This window comes from Sciurus carolinensis, chromosome 9 (genome assembly GCF_902686445.1).
Source record: "Sciurus carolinensis chromosome 9, mSciCar1.2, whole genome shotgun sequence".
NCBI lineage: Eukaryota > Metazoa > Chordata > Mammalia > Rodentia > Sciuridae > Sciurus > Sciurus carolinensis.
Genome location: NC_062221.1, coordinates 49,693,229 through 49,710,047, shown reverse-complemented (window position 1 = coordinate 49,710,047; position 16,819 = coordinate 49,693,229). Strand labels below are relative to the sequence as shown.

The following is a 16,819-nucleotide window of genomic DNA, read 5'->3' as shown; positions in this document are numbered from 1 at the left end:
CTAACAATAAAATGACTTAAAGTTTATTACTTAAAAGAAAATAATTAAAAAAAAATGCCAATGGAAAAAAAAAAAAGAAAATAATCAAGTTTTAGGTAGTTCCTGGACATGTTATTTAACAGGTATATTTTATTTTAGGTTTATTTTAAATTACTTTTCATTCACTAATCTCAGCACAAAATATAAAAACACAAAAAAACTGGACACAAAATAATAAAATGATAAGAAATAATAAAATGAAAGCATTCAGCAAGTATTATTTGACTTTTCTGGAACACAATTCATACTTTTTACACCATATCGAAAATTAAGTTGTCTTAAACCTGGTATCTAGGTCCCATTTTTTTATTTCAACATTTAAAATATCATATTACACATAGATTTAAGCTTACTTAAAAGTATATGGCTCATGACCTCTAACTTTAAGTACAAAATACACTGCCTTCTGCAAAAATATTTGTTATTCTTAATTAGCCTTATATTCTAGTAAGAAATGTGATTTTGACATTACTGTTCTAAATTTTGAGTTAAGATTTTTATTTATTTTGGAATATTTTAATCTATACATAGAATGAAACCTATAGAAACATTAATCTGCAGCTAAAACTTTTTACTTAAAGCAGAATCAAACCTTAAAAAATATTTCAGTTTTCATTCATGAAAAACATTCAGTTTTGACTTTTACTGCTTAATTTCAAAGAGAAAAAGTTGGAAGACTTCACTGCTGCAATGAATTTTTAGTACAGAAAATGACCCCAGCCAAAAACAAAAGTACAGAAGTAATACATATTTATACATCTATTAAGAAAGCAAGTAACAGTGAAAGAATTTGGTGGAGAAATAATCTGACTTACTTTAAGTGCCAAAAGAAAAAGTGCCCAATCCTTTGATTTGTCAATGCTTTCTTGAGCAAAAATCTCACAAGCAGGTTATCCAAATATTGCTCATATTTTAGGACCTAGATAATTAAAAGAACAAACAAAAACTCAAATGAATCAGGGTCTGTTTCTGCATGGCTGAATTTAAAGAAAAAATTTCAGAAACAAAGTGGATACTATTGGTAAAAAAAATGATTTCTTTTAAAAGCATAAAACTAGTTAATATAGTAGTTTTGGAAATTGCATAGTTTTAGAATAAAACGTTATTTTCTATTTTACATTATTTTACCTGTACTAGCTGAATTAGGTACTGAGAAAGTTTGTCGTCTGTTAAATATTTTTCTAAGCATCGAACAGCAAAACCTCGAACCATAGGATCCGGGTAATTACAGTCCAGAAGCTCCATTGCCTGTTCAGGCTTGATTGGAGGCCAATCTTTTACTAAGCAGTACATCTGTGTGTAAGAAAGACAATAGATCATATTTTAAAAGTAAGGATAATTGTGAATGAACTTTCTTCAACCTTATCTAGTCTCTGATTTTAGGATTAGTTTAGATAAAAGACCTTAAAACTTACTTAAGATTTTCAGTTCCAGCAAGTTTTATTTGTGAAAATAGTGTGAATAGTATTTTTTCTCCACTATATACCATAACTAATCAATTGTCCATTTCATCTCTTAAATTTATGTAGATTTTTTGAAAGAAAACAATTGGAGTGATGTACCAATTTTGTGCAACATTTATTTAAAAACCTCAAACATGCATTTACCTGGGCTACTTCATCTCTAGAATTCCATTTAACAGACAGAAGCAATTTGGGTAGAATTTCAGGGATGGTTACACAATAGTGTCTGTTGGGAAAAACAAAACAAAATAAAAAACATTCTTCCATGTTCTTCAAAAGGCTTAGGTATCTAACTCTTCAATCTTTAAGAAGTTCTGAACTTATCGTTACTATGATCCTTTTTTAAAATCAAAAGAAACCAGGGTTTAACACTATAGTTGTATATATATTTACTTACATACTTAGACATGATTAAAATGGCAAAGATAAAAGGAAATCCAAATGGAGGACAGTACTTAAATTTAGCTGACATTTAAGAAAAATTAAGACTATGTTATATTACTCTTTAGATCACTCATATTGTTCACCTACTTATACAACTTGAACCATAGAGTTACCACTTCTATTGAGGTTACCAGACAAAATATGTTTTAATGAACTTTCTGCAGAAATTCACTGCAACTGCTTCAGTTAACTAAACCAATGTCACTTACAAGTAGCAAGGTAATTTCTGCCTAAATGAAAATAAGGCATTACACTATTACTTTGAGGACTTTTAAAGGAAAAAAAATTTAAAAAAAAAGTAGAAGTAAATTTCTAAAAATTATAATAGCCACACCAACTAAATCACAACTAATTGGGCTAGAACTATTTTTTTCCCCTTGAATTTGAAAAAACCCTAAGAAAGCCAGTTAAGTTTAAAAAAATGCCTTGAGGAGTTAGTTCAGTGAAGAATACATGCTTAATATGTATAATGCCTTAGGTTCAACCTCTAGAGCCCATAAAGAGTTTTTTTAGAGTTTTAAAAGCTTTCAGAGTCCAAAATAAGTATCAATACAGCATATTTTTCTGTAAGAACAATTTATAGCCATGGTTTTAAAAAATTCAAAATTATCAAAAATTATCTATGCTTTATTATTATACTAAGTATGATAAAAATATGGCAAGATCAACCAAAGTCAGTTTTTCCTTCTGTAATAAAGAAAAAAACAGAGATACTCCATCTTAACATTTACCTGTGGCTCCATAGAAAATCTTTCTCTTGTTCAGTGATTTCAGATAGAGGATCTCGTGTACATATTGCTCGGAGCTGTTCTTTGTCATTTTCTCTTAATTCATTATCTCTAGCTAGTCTGTTACTCTGTAAAATAAAGCAATACCTTAGATAGTTTTCTTTGCTTTAAACCTTTCCCTGGTATTCATGAATGACCCTCCCCCCAAAAAAGCAAATTAATTTTCAATAAACTTCACATTGCTTATTAACTGCTAAAAATGTATTCTCCCAATACCACAGCATTTTCAGGGACAGGGAAGAACCAATCTAAGACACAGTATTTGTAGAAAAAATGCAGTCACTTACTAGGTTAATATTACCATCAATCACAGAACAGTAACTGCCAAAGTTAGTAAGGGAGACCAAAATGGAATACTAGAGGACAGTAGTGAACCATTCACTCTTCTTCCTGATGAGCTCCCTTTGTAGCACTTATGAACTAATCTACTAATGTTTCTGGTATAAAAGAATAAAAAACAGTATAATAATAAGACAAAAATGTAAACTTTTCTATGTTTCTTGTCTGAGCACATCCTTAATTGCTGCAAAGCTTTCAAATATAAAAAGGAAAAATAAAGAGAAAAAGGGGGATGAAATACCCTCTTAAAATACTGTACAATGAATGTCAGAAAACTGAAAATAACTTTTTGTATAATTCCAAGTAATGTATTTGTTTCCTTTATATATATAAATATAAATAAATATATACATAAATATATATATAGATATATTACCTGGATAATTAATAATTATGAATGCATATTATTAGTATATTGCTCAAAACAAATATACACTCCATAGTGATTTTCACTGCTATGAGTGAAAGCAGAAATTCATGCTACATGGCTTTTGTGTATTTACATTGTTGATTTATTCAACAGTATGAAGAAATACTACTTGCACATAGTTGTTCAACAAGCATTCATTAGATATGTACTATGTGCCTTGTCTTTTTCTTGTTGTTGGAGTTACAAAAGAGTAAAAGACATGCACTAACAGAGCCTCCATTCTAGTTGGAAATCAAATAAACAGAAAAGAAAAATATTGTATACTTATATAAGTATGCTGAGTTATGTAACAGGGAATTACAGAATGGCTACTGATGACTGGGTATTTGGAATAGAACATAATACTTAATTTGTGATTCAAATGTCAAAAAGAAACCGTCCACATTTGATCAGGGAGACAATTAGAGATGGAGGAAATAGTGTAAAGGCCCCAAGGAGAAAATGAGTTTGGTTTGATGAAGGAAATGGAAGGAAGCCAGTAAGCCTAGTGCCCAATAAATGAGGGAGACTCAGAGAGATAGGAGGTGGAGTTTACAGTATGTAAAATGTATGGTTCAGGCTAAAAAGTTTGGATTTTATTTTTAGTGACAGCTATTTATACGTTGAAAGCTATGATTTAATTTATGTTTCATAAAAATTATTTTGGCTGCTCTGTGGAAGGAGAGAAATCAGTAAGGAAGAGATAGTATTTAACCCTCAACTTACCAGGAAAAGTTGTCATTACTAATTACCACCTGCATTCAAGAGACTCTTTTATTTACTTATTTTTGTTCATATTTTTAATACAAAATAATTTATTATTTTGTATTAAAAATTAAATTATTTAAACTTAAGTGAAATAATTTAATTTTTAAGTGATGATAAAAACAATTTTATATTTTACCAAATTTTTATCCACATTTTCCTTGTTTTAAAATACTACTTTGTCAAATTGTAAATGACATTATCAAAATGAAAATCACTGAAAACTAATGGTTCATAATTTTGTTGGAGAAGATAGTCATCTTCTTTGATCAATAACTGCAAAATATTTCCATTTTTATACTTATAAATACCATCAGAATGACAAATTCAAGGTCTTTTATTTTATTTTATTTTATTTTTTATTGTAAACAAATGGGATACATGTTGTTTCTCTGTCTGTACATGGCGTAAAGGCATACCATTTGTGTAATCATAAATTTTCAAGGTCTTTTAAAATTTCTATGTCACTCTTTTCCTTCTACATCACCTTTGTACACATACCTGCCTTCTGCATTTGTCCATTTAGAAAGTTTATCAAGAAAATTTTGGTGTACATCATAAAAGATAAAAATAATAATACAAAATACAAGGATGTTTAGATTCTTATCACAGAATTATCAGATTAAATCATTACCAGTGAATAATAACTGAATGTAAATACCAAACTTCCTTTTTGTGCTTAAAAATACATTGCTTATTCACTGCTGTCTTCAGTTTTGAGAAAATTCACGTAGGATATCATCATCTGACATTTCATTTATATGATAAACTTAACCATCATAATTAGAATCTAGAGAAGTGGTTTTCAATTGGAGTGACTAGGGAGTTTACACTCCCTACCTCCCAGGGACCTTTGGTAAGGTGTGGAAACATGCTTGATTGTCACAACTAGGTGTGGTGCTGCTGGCAGTGTCTAGCACGGCAGAGGCCAGTGATGCTGCTGAACATACTATAATGCACAGGACCGTCCCCACAACAAAGAATTACTTGGTCTAAAATGTAGGACTGAGATTAAGAAATAGTGCTATACAGTCTTATTGTCTGTCTCTACATTCCTATTATGATCTGTCTAATAACTGTGAATATCTTTCTCTTTAATTTTCTTCTCCCTGCCATTGTGGGTGGAAAGTGAAAAAGTTTGTGCAATGAAAGCCTAAAAAACCACAAATGAACCAAAATCCTACAAAGACAATGTCCATAGATTTATACCTCTGAAAATATGCTGCAAGACACTGGGCAAAGCAGTAAGAAAATGGAAGAGTTATGTAATAGTGATGATTCATGTCATTACCGTATTATCTTTCTACGCTATTATATCCTTCTATATCTTCATATCATTTTAGTCTTTTTAGCATAAATGGAATTAATGAATAAGGATGAAATAATTCCTAAGATGATTAAAGAGTAAAATATTTTAAGATACAGGAAAACTATGATCCCACAATGTATCCTAGATTTATAAAAGTTTCCAACAGATCTTATTAAAAAAATAAGCACTTTTTAAAAGAAAAATTCTTCTAAGAAAGAATACGAGCTACAAAATATCAATTACTACAAACAGTTATAACTTCTAAAAAAAGAAACATATCTTTTAAATCATGTGTGCAGGAAAGCTATATTACTCAGTTTACAAAGCAACTGGTTAATTCCTTACTAGAACCATAGATAAAAACAGATAAAGTATGCATCTTTGTGCTGCTGTTACTGTGCCCAGGATGGGTAAATTTCAGAAACTCTTGGTCCATTATTCATTGGCTGTCTATCTATAACCTAAAACAAGGCCAAAAAATAAAAATAAAAAATAAAAAAATGATAAATTTGGAAAATGGGAGAGACACAAAGAAACAAAGTATTTCCTTTAACCCTAACACCTTTGCCCTTGAGAAATAAAGGAGAGTTAATGGTCCTTGAGCACAGTTATTTGTGGTTTCAAAGTTATAGTCAAGATTAGATAACTGGATCAGTACTTAGCATGTATTTGTGGTGCTGGGGATCGAACCTAGGGCCTTGTGCTTACAAGGCAAGCACTCTACCGACTGAGCTATCTCCCCAGCCCTGGATCAGTACTTAAGTTCCACTTTATATTCACTCTTTTCTGGAGTACCAGGACTAATGTGGACTTGCTCTTTCCTGTGCTTCCAAGTTCAGCTAACAAAGTATTTAAACTTCAGTCTCAACTTGAAGGTTACTATCTCAGGGACGTCCTTCTTGAACCCAATAAACATTAATTAGCCTTTCTGTCCCCTGACCCTCATTTTTTGTTATCACACTATTGTTTTATTCATACCGTTTACCATAAATTTTAATCTTACATTTCTACTTATGTCTGTTTAATGTCTGTTATTAACATTAGGCTGAATACTTAATGGAGGACTGTTTAGTTTACAACTTCCCTTAATACCTATTTCAGCTTTACACATGGTTGGCATTCAATAAATATTTTTTAAACAAATGAAGGAGGGCTAAGGCTCTGAATAAACCAAGAGGAAACACAGTTGCAGGAAAAATACTAGCATAAAGAAAATTTTATTCTGTTGCAATACTGTTCTAGAGCTCAACAGCATTTCTGTCACTATAACTAAAATTCATGAAACCTTGTCCACACAGAGTATGTACCCATATCTGCAGACGATGACTGATACTTAGGAAAGTCAATGATTTGCCTTACCAGTCCTGCATGGGAATAACTAAATCCTGCTTCTCGGGAGACAGACCAATTGGCATGTTCTTCAATCACTGACATATCTGGAAACTTGACCACACTGCTGAACCAATCAAACTCCAACTCTAAGCATGGTGTTTCCTAAGACATGGAATAAAAATTATTACATATATATATGTGTGTGAGTGTTTGTGTATATATGTATACACATAAATAAATATTGCCTTTTACTATCATAAAAAAGAAAACCATCTAATTTATAACAAAAGCTTACTTTATTTGGATTTGACCCAGTAACACCAATAGGGTTCAACAGATCTTCTAATCCATGAGGTACTGGCCAAAGATTCAAAGCCATTTTTCCAGATACTAAGGTATCGGTGTAATCAAACAAGTTTATATTTCCCCAGGCCAATGGACAGTGTTCCTAAACAAGAAAAAAATATTTGCTATTCTATAGATTAAATTATAAAATGAATCTCAAAACATTCTCCTCCCTGGAAAACATATTTCAACAGCTGTTTCTATAACAGAAATATGAAATCTATCAAAAGTCACATTGGTTTTTCAAAATTTAAGCACCCTCTTTCCTTTTTCTCATTTGTGTTTATTTCCCCCTTTCCCATTTGAAATTACATTTTTCAAAATTATAAATAGGAAATAACAATCTAAAGCAGTCATGATACATATTTGGATTCAGTCACTATTATACAGTCATTTTGCATATTTAAAAATTTTATCAATATGAACTTAGGACACATTTTTCATAAATAAATTTCTGAAGCTCTCCCAAGTTATTCCCCTATGATACATTTATTTATTAAAATGTTTTAAAATAGGTTTGATTTATTAATTTTTAAAAACAAAAAAATACTCATTTTGTATAATGTTATTCAATCAGAGGTATAAGTAGGAGATTTTGGCGATAAACATAATTAATTGTTCCTTCTGAAATACTTTACCTCTTTAGCACCCTTTCGGCCTTTAACAGAGCAAATGGAAAGGCAAAGTCGAGCAGCACGAGGAAGATCAGGAATGTATATATCATAATTCAGCCATTCATTCCACCTTTGTAAAATTTTAAAGAAAAAAAGAATTTACCAAAAAAGCTTTATCCAGAATATATGACTCCTGCAAAGCATTAAGAAAAAAGATAAAGCAAACAAAAAATAGGCAAGTGATTGGAATAGGCACTCTGTGAGATTATGTTTAAATGGCCAATAAACATGAAAAAGTGGTCAATATTATCTGTCATACACAAATGAAAACTAAAATCTTATGGAAATATTACTAAACATGAGAATGGCTAAAACTAAAAGGACTGATGATACTATGAGGTGGTAAAGATATGTACTAATAGGAAATCCTACACAGTAAGAGTGGGGATAAAATTGTTACAACCAATTTTGAAAGCAAAATCTATTAAAAGTGAACATACATACAACCAATAACCCCTCTCTACTTCTAGGAATAAAGCCATAGAAACGTGTGTATTTATGCACAGAATGTTAATAGAAAATAATTTATAGTATCTTCAAACTGCAAATAACCCAAATGTCTGAGAGTAGAATAAACTGTTATATTCACATAATGGAATATTATATGTCAATAAAAATGAACATCAGTTATTAACAAAATGGATGAAATCCTATAAACATTATTGGGTAAAAACTAGACACAAAAGAATACCACTTATACAAAACTGAAAAATAGACAAAACTAACCCCAAAATGGTAGAAGTCAGGGAAGTTGATGTTACCTTTGAGGAGAGGAGAAAGTTAATAGATTGGGAACAGGCATGAGGAAGGATTTCTCAAGTGTTAGCATATGTTTGGTTCTTTGACCACAGTGAATATGATATTTATGGCGTGATAATTCATTGAACTACACTTTTATGCATGTATGTGTGTTATACTTCAATTTAAAAAAAAAAAAACCCAAAAGCCAACTTTTACTTGGTAAAAATCAAACAGAAAAGGGAAATTAGACAAGAATTTACTGTTTAAACATAGTTGTATTTAATTATTTTTACACATAATGTAGTTATACAAAATAATCCACTGATCTAAATAAGTCAGTACATAAATAAAATGAAGAATACAAAGGGAAAACTTATTTGAATTTTAAAATAACAACTTCACATAAGGTAATAAAACTTAACACTCATAATATGGACAGAAAAAAAACCACTACAAAAATTAACAAGATAAAAAAATGATTCAAAACAAATTATCTTCATTTACTGGATGTTACGAATGAAATTATGTCTATATTTGGTAAACATATTTGCAAAGATCCATGTATAATAAAACATATAAAATCAATAGGGAAAGTGTATGTACTCAAAAGTCAAGACTGTTTAGAATACAACCTTATTTCTATTGTTCCACTGAATGTGTGAGCCTTGCAATGTTTTTTGCCTCATCTGTGAAATGAGACCAATAATAGTACTTATCTAGTAAGATTAAATGACATAATTTGAATGAAGAGATTAAAACAGCATATTGGTCCATGGTAAAAGTTCAAGTGCTAGATACTATTAACTTTGAAAACTTTTCAAATGGCTTCTTTATAATTTTAGTCTATTCTTGGATTACAAATAAAACAAGTCTTCATTATCACTCCTATGAAAATTCTATTTTTAACTAACCAAACTAAGGTATAAGCTTTATCAGTAAAATAAGTTCTATTTATGCTAATATCTTTGCATTAATACGTACAAGATTAAAAATATCATCCATTTAGCTAGGCGTGGTGATACATCACTGTAATCCCAGTTTCGGGAGGCTGAGGCAAACAAACTACAAGTTTGAGGCTGGCCCTAAACAACTTAGTGAGATTCTGTCTCAAAATAAAAAAATAAAACGGGTTGGTGAATGTAGCTCAGTGGTAGACATCCCTGAGTTAAATCCCCAGTACCCACTCCCCACCAAAATTATCCATTTATAGTAAGAAGAATTACATTTAAAATGGAAGAATTCTAAAGGCAAAAGAAACTATAAATACTATTATAGAAATATAGGAAGAAGAAATATGGGACTTAGAAAGTCTACAGTATTTAAGAAAAATTAAAGGTATATCTACTTAAATTCACAAATTTTTTTTTATCACTTCTAAATTCCTAGAATTGCTCATAAATTAATGGGAAGTATTCTATACATTTTCTAAGAGAGCTATGGCCTCAGAATCTAGTTGTTTTAGCACTATGCTAACAGAATAAAATATGTTCTTCTTTTCTTCTAGAGTTCATCCATCTCACAATATAAATAAACCAAATTCGACACACACAAATCAAGTTGTTTTTAGAAAATGGCTTTATATATGCAGTCTACTGATTCTAATTTTGAGAGGTAACTGGAGAAATCATTAATCATCTACTTTCTAGTAATTTCATATATCTGATTTTTTGTTTTTGTAAACAGAAAACTTAAAATTTCACAGTACTTCCATAGGGATTTTACCTTTAAGACTAGAGAATTCTTATAAAGATAATCAAATATAGTCCTTTCTAAATACCTACTTTAATTTACTAAAATTTCAACATTTTAATCATATATTATCAAGTAAACCTCCCTTTAATTTTACAAACCTTTACTTTTGGTACTTGAAACAACTAGGATAAATGTACCTTGGGGTATCATATTTAGGGTTTTTTGTTTGGAGCTCGTGGAGCTCTTTAGATGGGTTAATTAGCAGTTTTCACCAAATTTGGAAAAATTATGGCATTACTTCCTCAAAATACTGTTTTTGTGTTCTCATAACAAGTTCACCCAACCTGTTAGAGATACGCAGTATGTATAGGAAATTAAGTACTGTTTTAGCAAAAATTTATAAAGATCCTGTGGTTATCTGTTGCTACAGTGTACCTTCTAACCTGAATAATGTACTTTGTGATCATAATGGTCCAAGTGGGATGAGGAACTACCTCTCTTCCCTCTGATAAAGATGAATACCATCTCTTTGAACTTTACCGAGGCTCTTAATTGCTTAATTACAAGACTGGAATTTTCTCTTGATTTTTCTAGAACTCAAGGCTAAGTTCATTATGAGAAGTACTTCTGGAGTAGCCACTTGTTAGTGCTATTGCTATTCTATAACATCCTCTTCAATCTGTCTTCAGCACCAATTTGAGTTCTCTTAAAATATTAATGCTATGACATTTAGGGGTACACTCTTATTCCCAAACTCTATAAAGAGAGACAAATAGGATGATAAGCTTTTGAATTATACTACCTTTTATTTCTTCAATCCATCTTGGCACTAATAATTTAAAATGCTCCCAATAACTTACCCTCCAAGAAATTGGGCTGTTCCCAAAGACCCTTTAATTGAATACATACATATCTATTCTTGGGAGTTATTTGAAGGGAACTGTCTCAGAGTGGTTTGGCTCTGGAATTGTTTGTCAACTCTCATTTCCTCACATAAATGGCAATGGAGATAAGAAAAGAAAATGCTGAGTTTCTGATCTAATGTGAAGAAGGATCAGGACTAAACAGTAATCATATTCTGTTTTCTCCTTTAAACAATGGGAAAAGAGAATCAGAAAAATCCTTTGGAAGAAATTTTAGAATTAAAAAAATGATCCTAACAGTGATACTCATTTGACAAAAAGTTCTTATGTTCCATATGTATATATCGGATTTATACCACTTGCATAAAACGAATGATGTAAAATATTTCACTTTATTGATCACCTTGCTAATAAACACTAATGTGACTATATACAAATACTTCCTTACCTGGGATTGGAACAAGGAACTCTCTGAGTGTTCACATTGTCACATAAAGGTTCTCCTCCATGGTAGATACCTGTTCGAACATAAATCTAAAAAAAAAAAAAAAAAAAAAAAAAAAGGAAGGAAGAAAGAAAGAAAATAAGTATGTATATACAAAAATATATATTCACACATATGCACATACACTAGACAAAATCAAATATTAAAAATAAAATATTTTAGAGAGTACCAAGGAAAACTGTGTTCAGATATAGCTTTTCTTCACATATAGAAATTAATACTGATAAAGATTCAACAAAATTTGCTGTTGTTTTCATCCATTAACAATGATGGGTTCAACAAGCTACCAAAAAATTAATACAGACCCACAGTTGCTTTTAGCTAGTATGTAATTATTAGTATGGAATTCAGAGTTGTTTGTACTTTAGAAAGACAAACTGGTACATAACAGTAGGTATTTCTTAAAAAACCTTTGGCAGCTGGAGCAGCACCCCATAAAGACATTAATGTTTCTGTAATAGGACACATGAATATTCACACTAAGTGGGATTGTTTTTGGTACTGAGGATTGAAATCAGGGGCACTTTACCACTGACTACATTCTCAGAGTTTGCTATTTATGTTTATTTTGTCTTACTAAGTTGCTGAGGGTCTTGTTAAGTTGATGAGATTGGCCTTCAACTTATGATCCTCTTGCCTCAGCATCTAAAGTTACTGGGATTACAGGCATGTGTTACCTACCACATTTGGCACTAAGTGGGATTAATAATGACTGTAAGAAGATTTACTTTAGGTTGGATTAGGTTTTATTGCTAAACTAGTTCTGTAAAAAACTTTTGGTTTTAAGAATTCAGAATTATCAATGTTAGAATTACAGACACAGGACTAAGAGCTCTGTAAAAGCTGAAGTAGATGGCAATTAAAAGAGAATTTGTTACATATTTTTATTTTCTGAGATTTGAGTGCTTTTATCATCTGAAAACATACCAGATTGTTATAGTTCAATTTAAAATTACTTGTATAAAATAATAAGCATCAGCATTTGACATTACCTTATCAATGTCTCGAATATTTACATTTACATAGGTTGCACAAAGAATTTTTATTCTGAGTGCACTATTTATAACCCAAAGGGATTTTGTAGACGTTTCTCCATTCATATACGGTGTAGCTGTGGAGATGCGTCTAGAATAAGATGGCATTGTAAAACAGTCCATTGGCAGTTGAGAGTAAAGGCTTTCTTTAGCCATCAGCATCAAATTGGGCATCCTTCCAAGCATTATACAGCTTCTTATGTACTGTAACAGATTAAGAAAGGAGGAAAGAAATCATTTCCTATAAGGTTTTTCATTTTAAAAGCAACACGCAAGAGATATGAGAATTTGCATATAAATCTGCAAAGGTGATTAAAAAAAAAAATCAAACCTTGTAGACCATGTTTCTTTTTAAAAAAAAATAGTTTTCAATGGATCTTTTATTTTATTTATTTATATGCGGTGCGGAGGATCGAACCCAGGGCCTCGCACATGCTAGGCAAGCACTCTACCACTGAGCCACAACTCCAGTTCATACACCATGTTTCTTATCAGTTGTTTTTAACATTTAAAATATTAACACTGTGGAATTAGGTACAGTTAGGTTGTAGCATCTAACTCCCAAATGTTAGTAGGATACTAACACTGAAATGGTAGTTAGGAGAGAAATTTTTAATATAAATGCTACTGTACTTATGTTATAATAGCCTATTTTCTTACCTATAAGCCCCACTAGGCCATAAGTAACCTGAGGGCTAGGACCATGTTTTGCTTGGGACTATAAATCATCACTTGGCATGTGCTTGCTCTACTTGCTTCTTAATGTACAGAAAGGGTAGGGAAGTATTACTAATACATCTTAATAGTAGATCATGGAATCTTTTTTCCTGAAATGCCCATTTAATTATATTCTCACCCCATTGCTTGGGATAGGATAAAAATCATAAAATACTACATATTTTGAGGTTAGTGTAACTGCCAATATTTCATTCTCTAAAATAATTATGGTATAAAAATTGAACTTGCAAATGATATTTTCTAATATATATTTATTATCTAATATCTAATATTTATTACTAATTTTCAAGAACTATTCCTTAAAAAAAGAAGAGGCCAGTTCTTCTGTGACTACTTTTTAAATTTAAAATCAATATTCTTGAAATTTGTTACTCACCTTATATTGACTCAGAGGATATTTTTCTAGGAAGTATTCATCACATCCACATACTTTTAAAATATATTTGCCCTGATATTCTAAAACACAGAGTTTTAGTTGCTCAGAGGATAGCAACATACTTCGAGTTTTTTTCCTGATTGCTTCAGCAATTACTTGTTCTGGCACACAGTCATGGTTGATTTTTAGAGTATACTTCTGCTTGTCATTATTTGGAGAAACTATTACCCAAATCACCACTATTATTTGTCCTGTAACAGAAAAACATTATGAGATGCAATCATCACATTTATTTCATTTTTCAAGAGATAAATTTCAAGTATGTACTATCCATTAAACATAATCAGATATGATTTCTCATCAATGTAATTAAATACAGGTAAATATCTGGTAGAAACAGAAAATTTTCATATTTGATCAGGTTGCCAGACCAGGACCAAAACTTCTATTTAAAGCAAGCAGGCAAAGCTGGAACCAGTGGGTCACAAGTACCTAAGACCAAGGTAATTTACATTTTAAACTGCATGACATACTTGAAGGGTTCAACCCCTATGAAGTTCATGATGATTTCAAAGATTCAACAGTTCCTAAAATGGAAGACTATGTGAAGTAAAGAAAGAATAAAGACTGACTGATAGATGCTGGATTAGAATGTTAGAAAAGATGGGGAGGAAAGGTCAGAAGATAAAGAGGAAAGAGGACATGGGATTTCCAGTTTTCTCCTATAAAGATCAGTTATGGCAGGAGAACCCCCCCTCCATAGAAAAAGATGTGAAAAATGGAACGATTAAAAATATGTGAACTATGTTCACGGTCCAATTTTTCAACTCTCCTATATGGTGGAAATTTACACAGAAATTTTTCAAGTGAAAAGAGCATTCCATTTTTAAAAAGTTTGCCACAGCAGAAAAGAATTTTGAAAGATCTTATGCTATACTGCACTAAACTACTCTGAATAATATGGGTGAGACAGAAATAAGACTTTTTTTTTTTTTTTTTTTTGCGGTGCTGGGGATTGAACCCAGGGCCTTGTGCTTGCAAGGCAAGCACTCTACCAACTGAGCTATATCCCCAGCCCAGAAATAAGACATCTTAAATTAACTCTACTTATAGAATTTTATATTCAATAATAGCATGAGGTGTTCTATAACTTCAAACTGAACTTTTGTTACCTTGAAAAACAGATATTTACCTGATATGATACTTATTTCCAAAAGAAGTTTATATATTTTCATGTTCACTTAATTCTGAAACTGGTTCACTAAATGTCAAGTATACTTATATATTATCAATCATTATGATCAGACTTAATTATTGTACTTAATATTAAATTTTTTTCTTTGAATATATAATATGTAATGATGAGAACATAAAGTTTTCTTCATTAAAAGTTTCTAGTTATATCTGCTTTTATCCGTAAAAAGATAATCAGCTCTAATTCCATTAGTATTCTAAAAAAGTGAGTTTCAAATTCAAAGTTCTTTAGTTTCACTGAGATATAAATTCACCAAGAGATCAGCACCATATCATACAATTCATTTGATCAGTAATTTTTTACTGTACAGAAGTTATACACTTAGTACTTAAGTATATCTTGTCACTACAAGAAGTCCTCGCCTTCAAGAAGTTTATCATCTAGGTAGAGCTTAAAAGAAAAAAAAAAGGGACTGTATAGAAATAAAGGCACAGATAGAAGACTTAGCTATAGTAACATTTACAGTAGGCCAACAATTACCTTACCTTTATCTAATTTATTATATATGTGCTTTGGCAGTTCTGGTGAAGACTCCACATTTGGAGGATAGACATACATTGCTCTACTATGAGGTGAATTGAGATCCCTAAGATCCACAGCTTCTTTACAAACATTCAGAATATTTCTCCGAAAGTCCTGTACTTCTGGATCTTTAACCATATCAAATTCACACACTGGCATACCGATAACAAAACCTTGAAAACATTATATAAAGGATGTAACATTTTATTAAGTGCATAGCATGGATAGGTTTTTAAGAATGGGGAAATATACAGATGAGAAAGATCACAATAGAGTTAACTTTGTCTTGGTTAAAAAAAAATCTGTGATGAATACAGAAAGCAGTACTCAGTAAGATCAAGTATTTTTAATATACAAATATATATCAATATATTGATATATATATCAATTATTTTAGAATAACAACACAATACGGGGATATAACAAATCTATGTCTTCCTATAAATGGTATTTCTTAAATAAAACTTTATAGAATATCAAGGTATTAAAAATAGTTCCATAGCTCAATAGGCAAGAATACTTCAGATTTAAAAAGATTTTTATTGAGAAAGCTATTTAAGATTATACAGATACTGGTTTAGACAAAGATATTTCAATAATGAGACACTAGTTAGGTTTCATAGTTATTTGCATTTTAGAATAGGATGACAATGCTATCTAGTTGAAAATTATACCATACCAATTTCTCGATTCAGGATCTTTTCCTCGCGGTTGCCTACTGGTTCGATTACTTTTAAAAAGGGTTGAAAAAGTCGAAGATCACAAAGTCGTCTTGTTTCATCAAAAAATTCTTCCCTTTCTGCCTCTTGGGTAACACTTACGAAAATGTAAGAAGATTCATCTTGAAGAAGTTGATGGAGAGGGTATTTTCTTGCTTCTTTAAATAGTTCATGCTTTATAGTTATTAATGTAGCCTCACGGAGGCATTCTAAAGTCACTATCATTCCATTTGGTAGTAAACATTCTACTAGGATTCTTGGGGGCATCAAGTGGATGCCCCACAGTTCACCTGATGATGGTCGTGGAGGCATTGTTCTGATCCTTACAAGTTTTACATATAAAACTACTTTAAGAAATTAGACGTATGGCTGTTCCAAAGCAATAGCCTAAATGAAAGAAGGAAAACTTCTGTTAAAAGAGAAAACAACTGTAGAGAAATACGTTTGTAGTATTGCTAAATGCAAAA

The 16,819-nt window shown here is 30.9% G+C and overlaps 1 protein-coding gene across 1 annotated transcript in view; it reads right to left on the bottom strand.

Moving 5' to 3' along the window:
• Pik3ca (phosphatidylinositol-4,5-bisphosphate 3-kinase catalytic subunit alpha) overlaps positions 1–16,819 on the bottom strand; it is a 76,587-nt gene that overhangs the window by 10,517 nt on the left and 49,251 nt on the right. The window contains exons 2-13 of the mRNA XM_047565104.1: positions 16,313–16,739; positions 15,597–15,806; positions 13,857–14,107; positions 12,701–12,946; positions 11,652–11,737; positions 7,872–7,977; positions 7,184–7,336; positions 6,916–7,050; positions 2,678–2,802; positions 1,647–1,728; positions 1,168–1,332; positions 855–958 (exon numbers count right to left, since the gene is read on the bottom strand). Coding sequence (XP_047421060.1) covers positions 855–958; positions 1,168–1,332; positions 1,647–1,728; positions 2,678–2,802; positions 6,916–7,050; positions 7,184–7,336; positions 7,872–7,977; positions 11,652–11,737; positions 12,701–12,946; positions 13,857–14,107; positions 15,597–15,806; positions 16,313–16,664 — 2,015 coding nt within the window. The 5' untranslated portion in view covers positions 16,665–16,739. The remainder of the gene's footprint in view (positions 1–854; positions 959–1,167; positions 1,333–1,646; positions 1,729–2,677; positions 2,803–6,915; positions 7,051–7,183; positions 7,337–7,871; positions 7,978–11,651; positions 11,738–12,700; positions 12,947–13,856; positions 14,108–15,596; positions 15,807–16,312; positions 16,740–16,819) is intronic.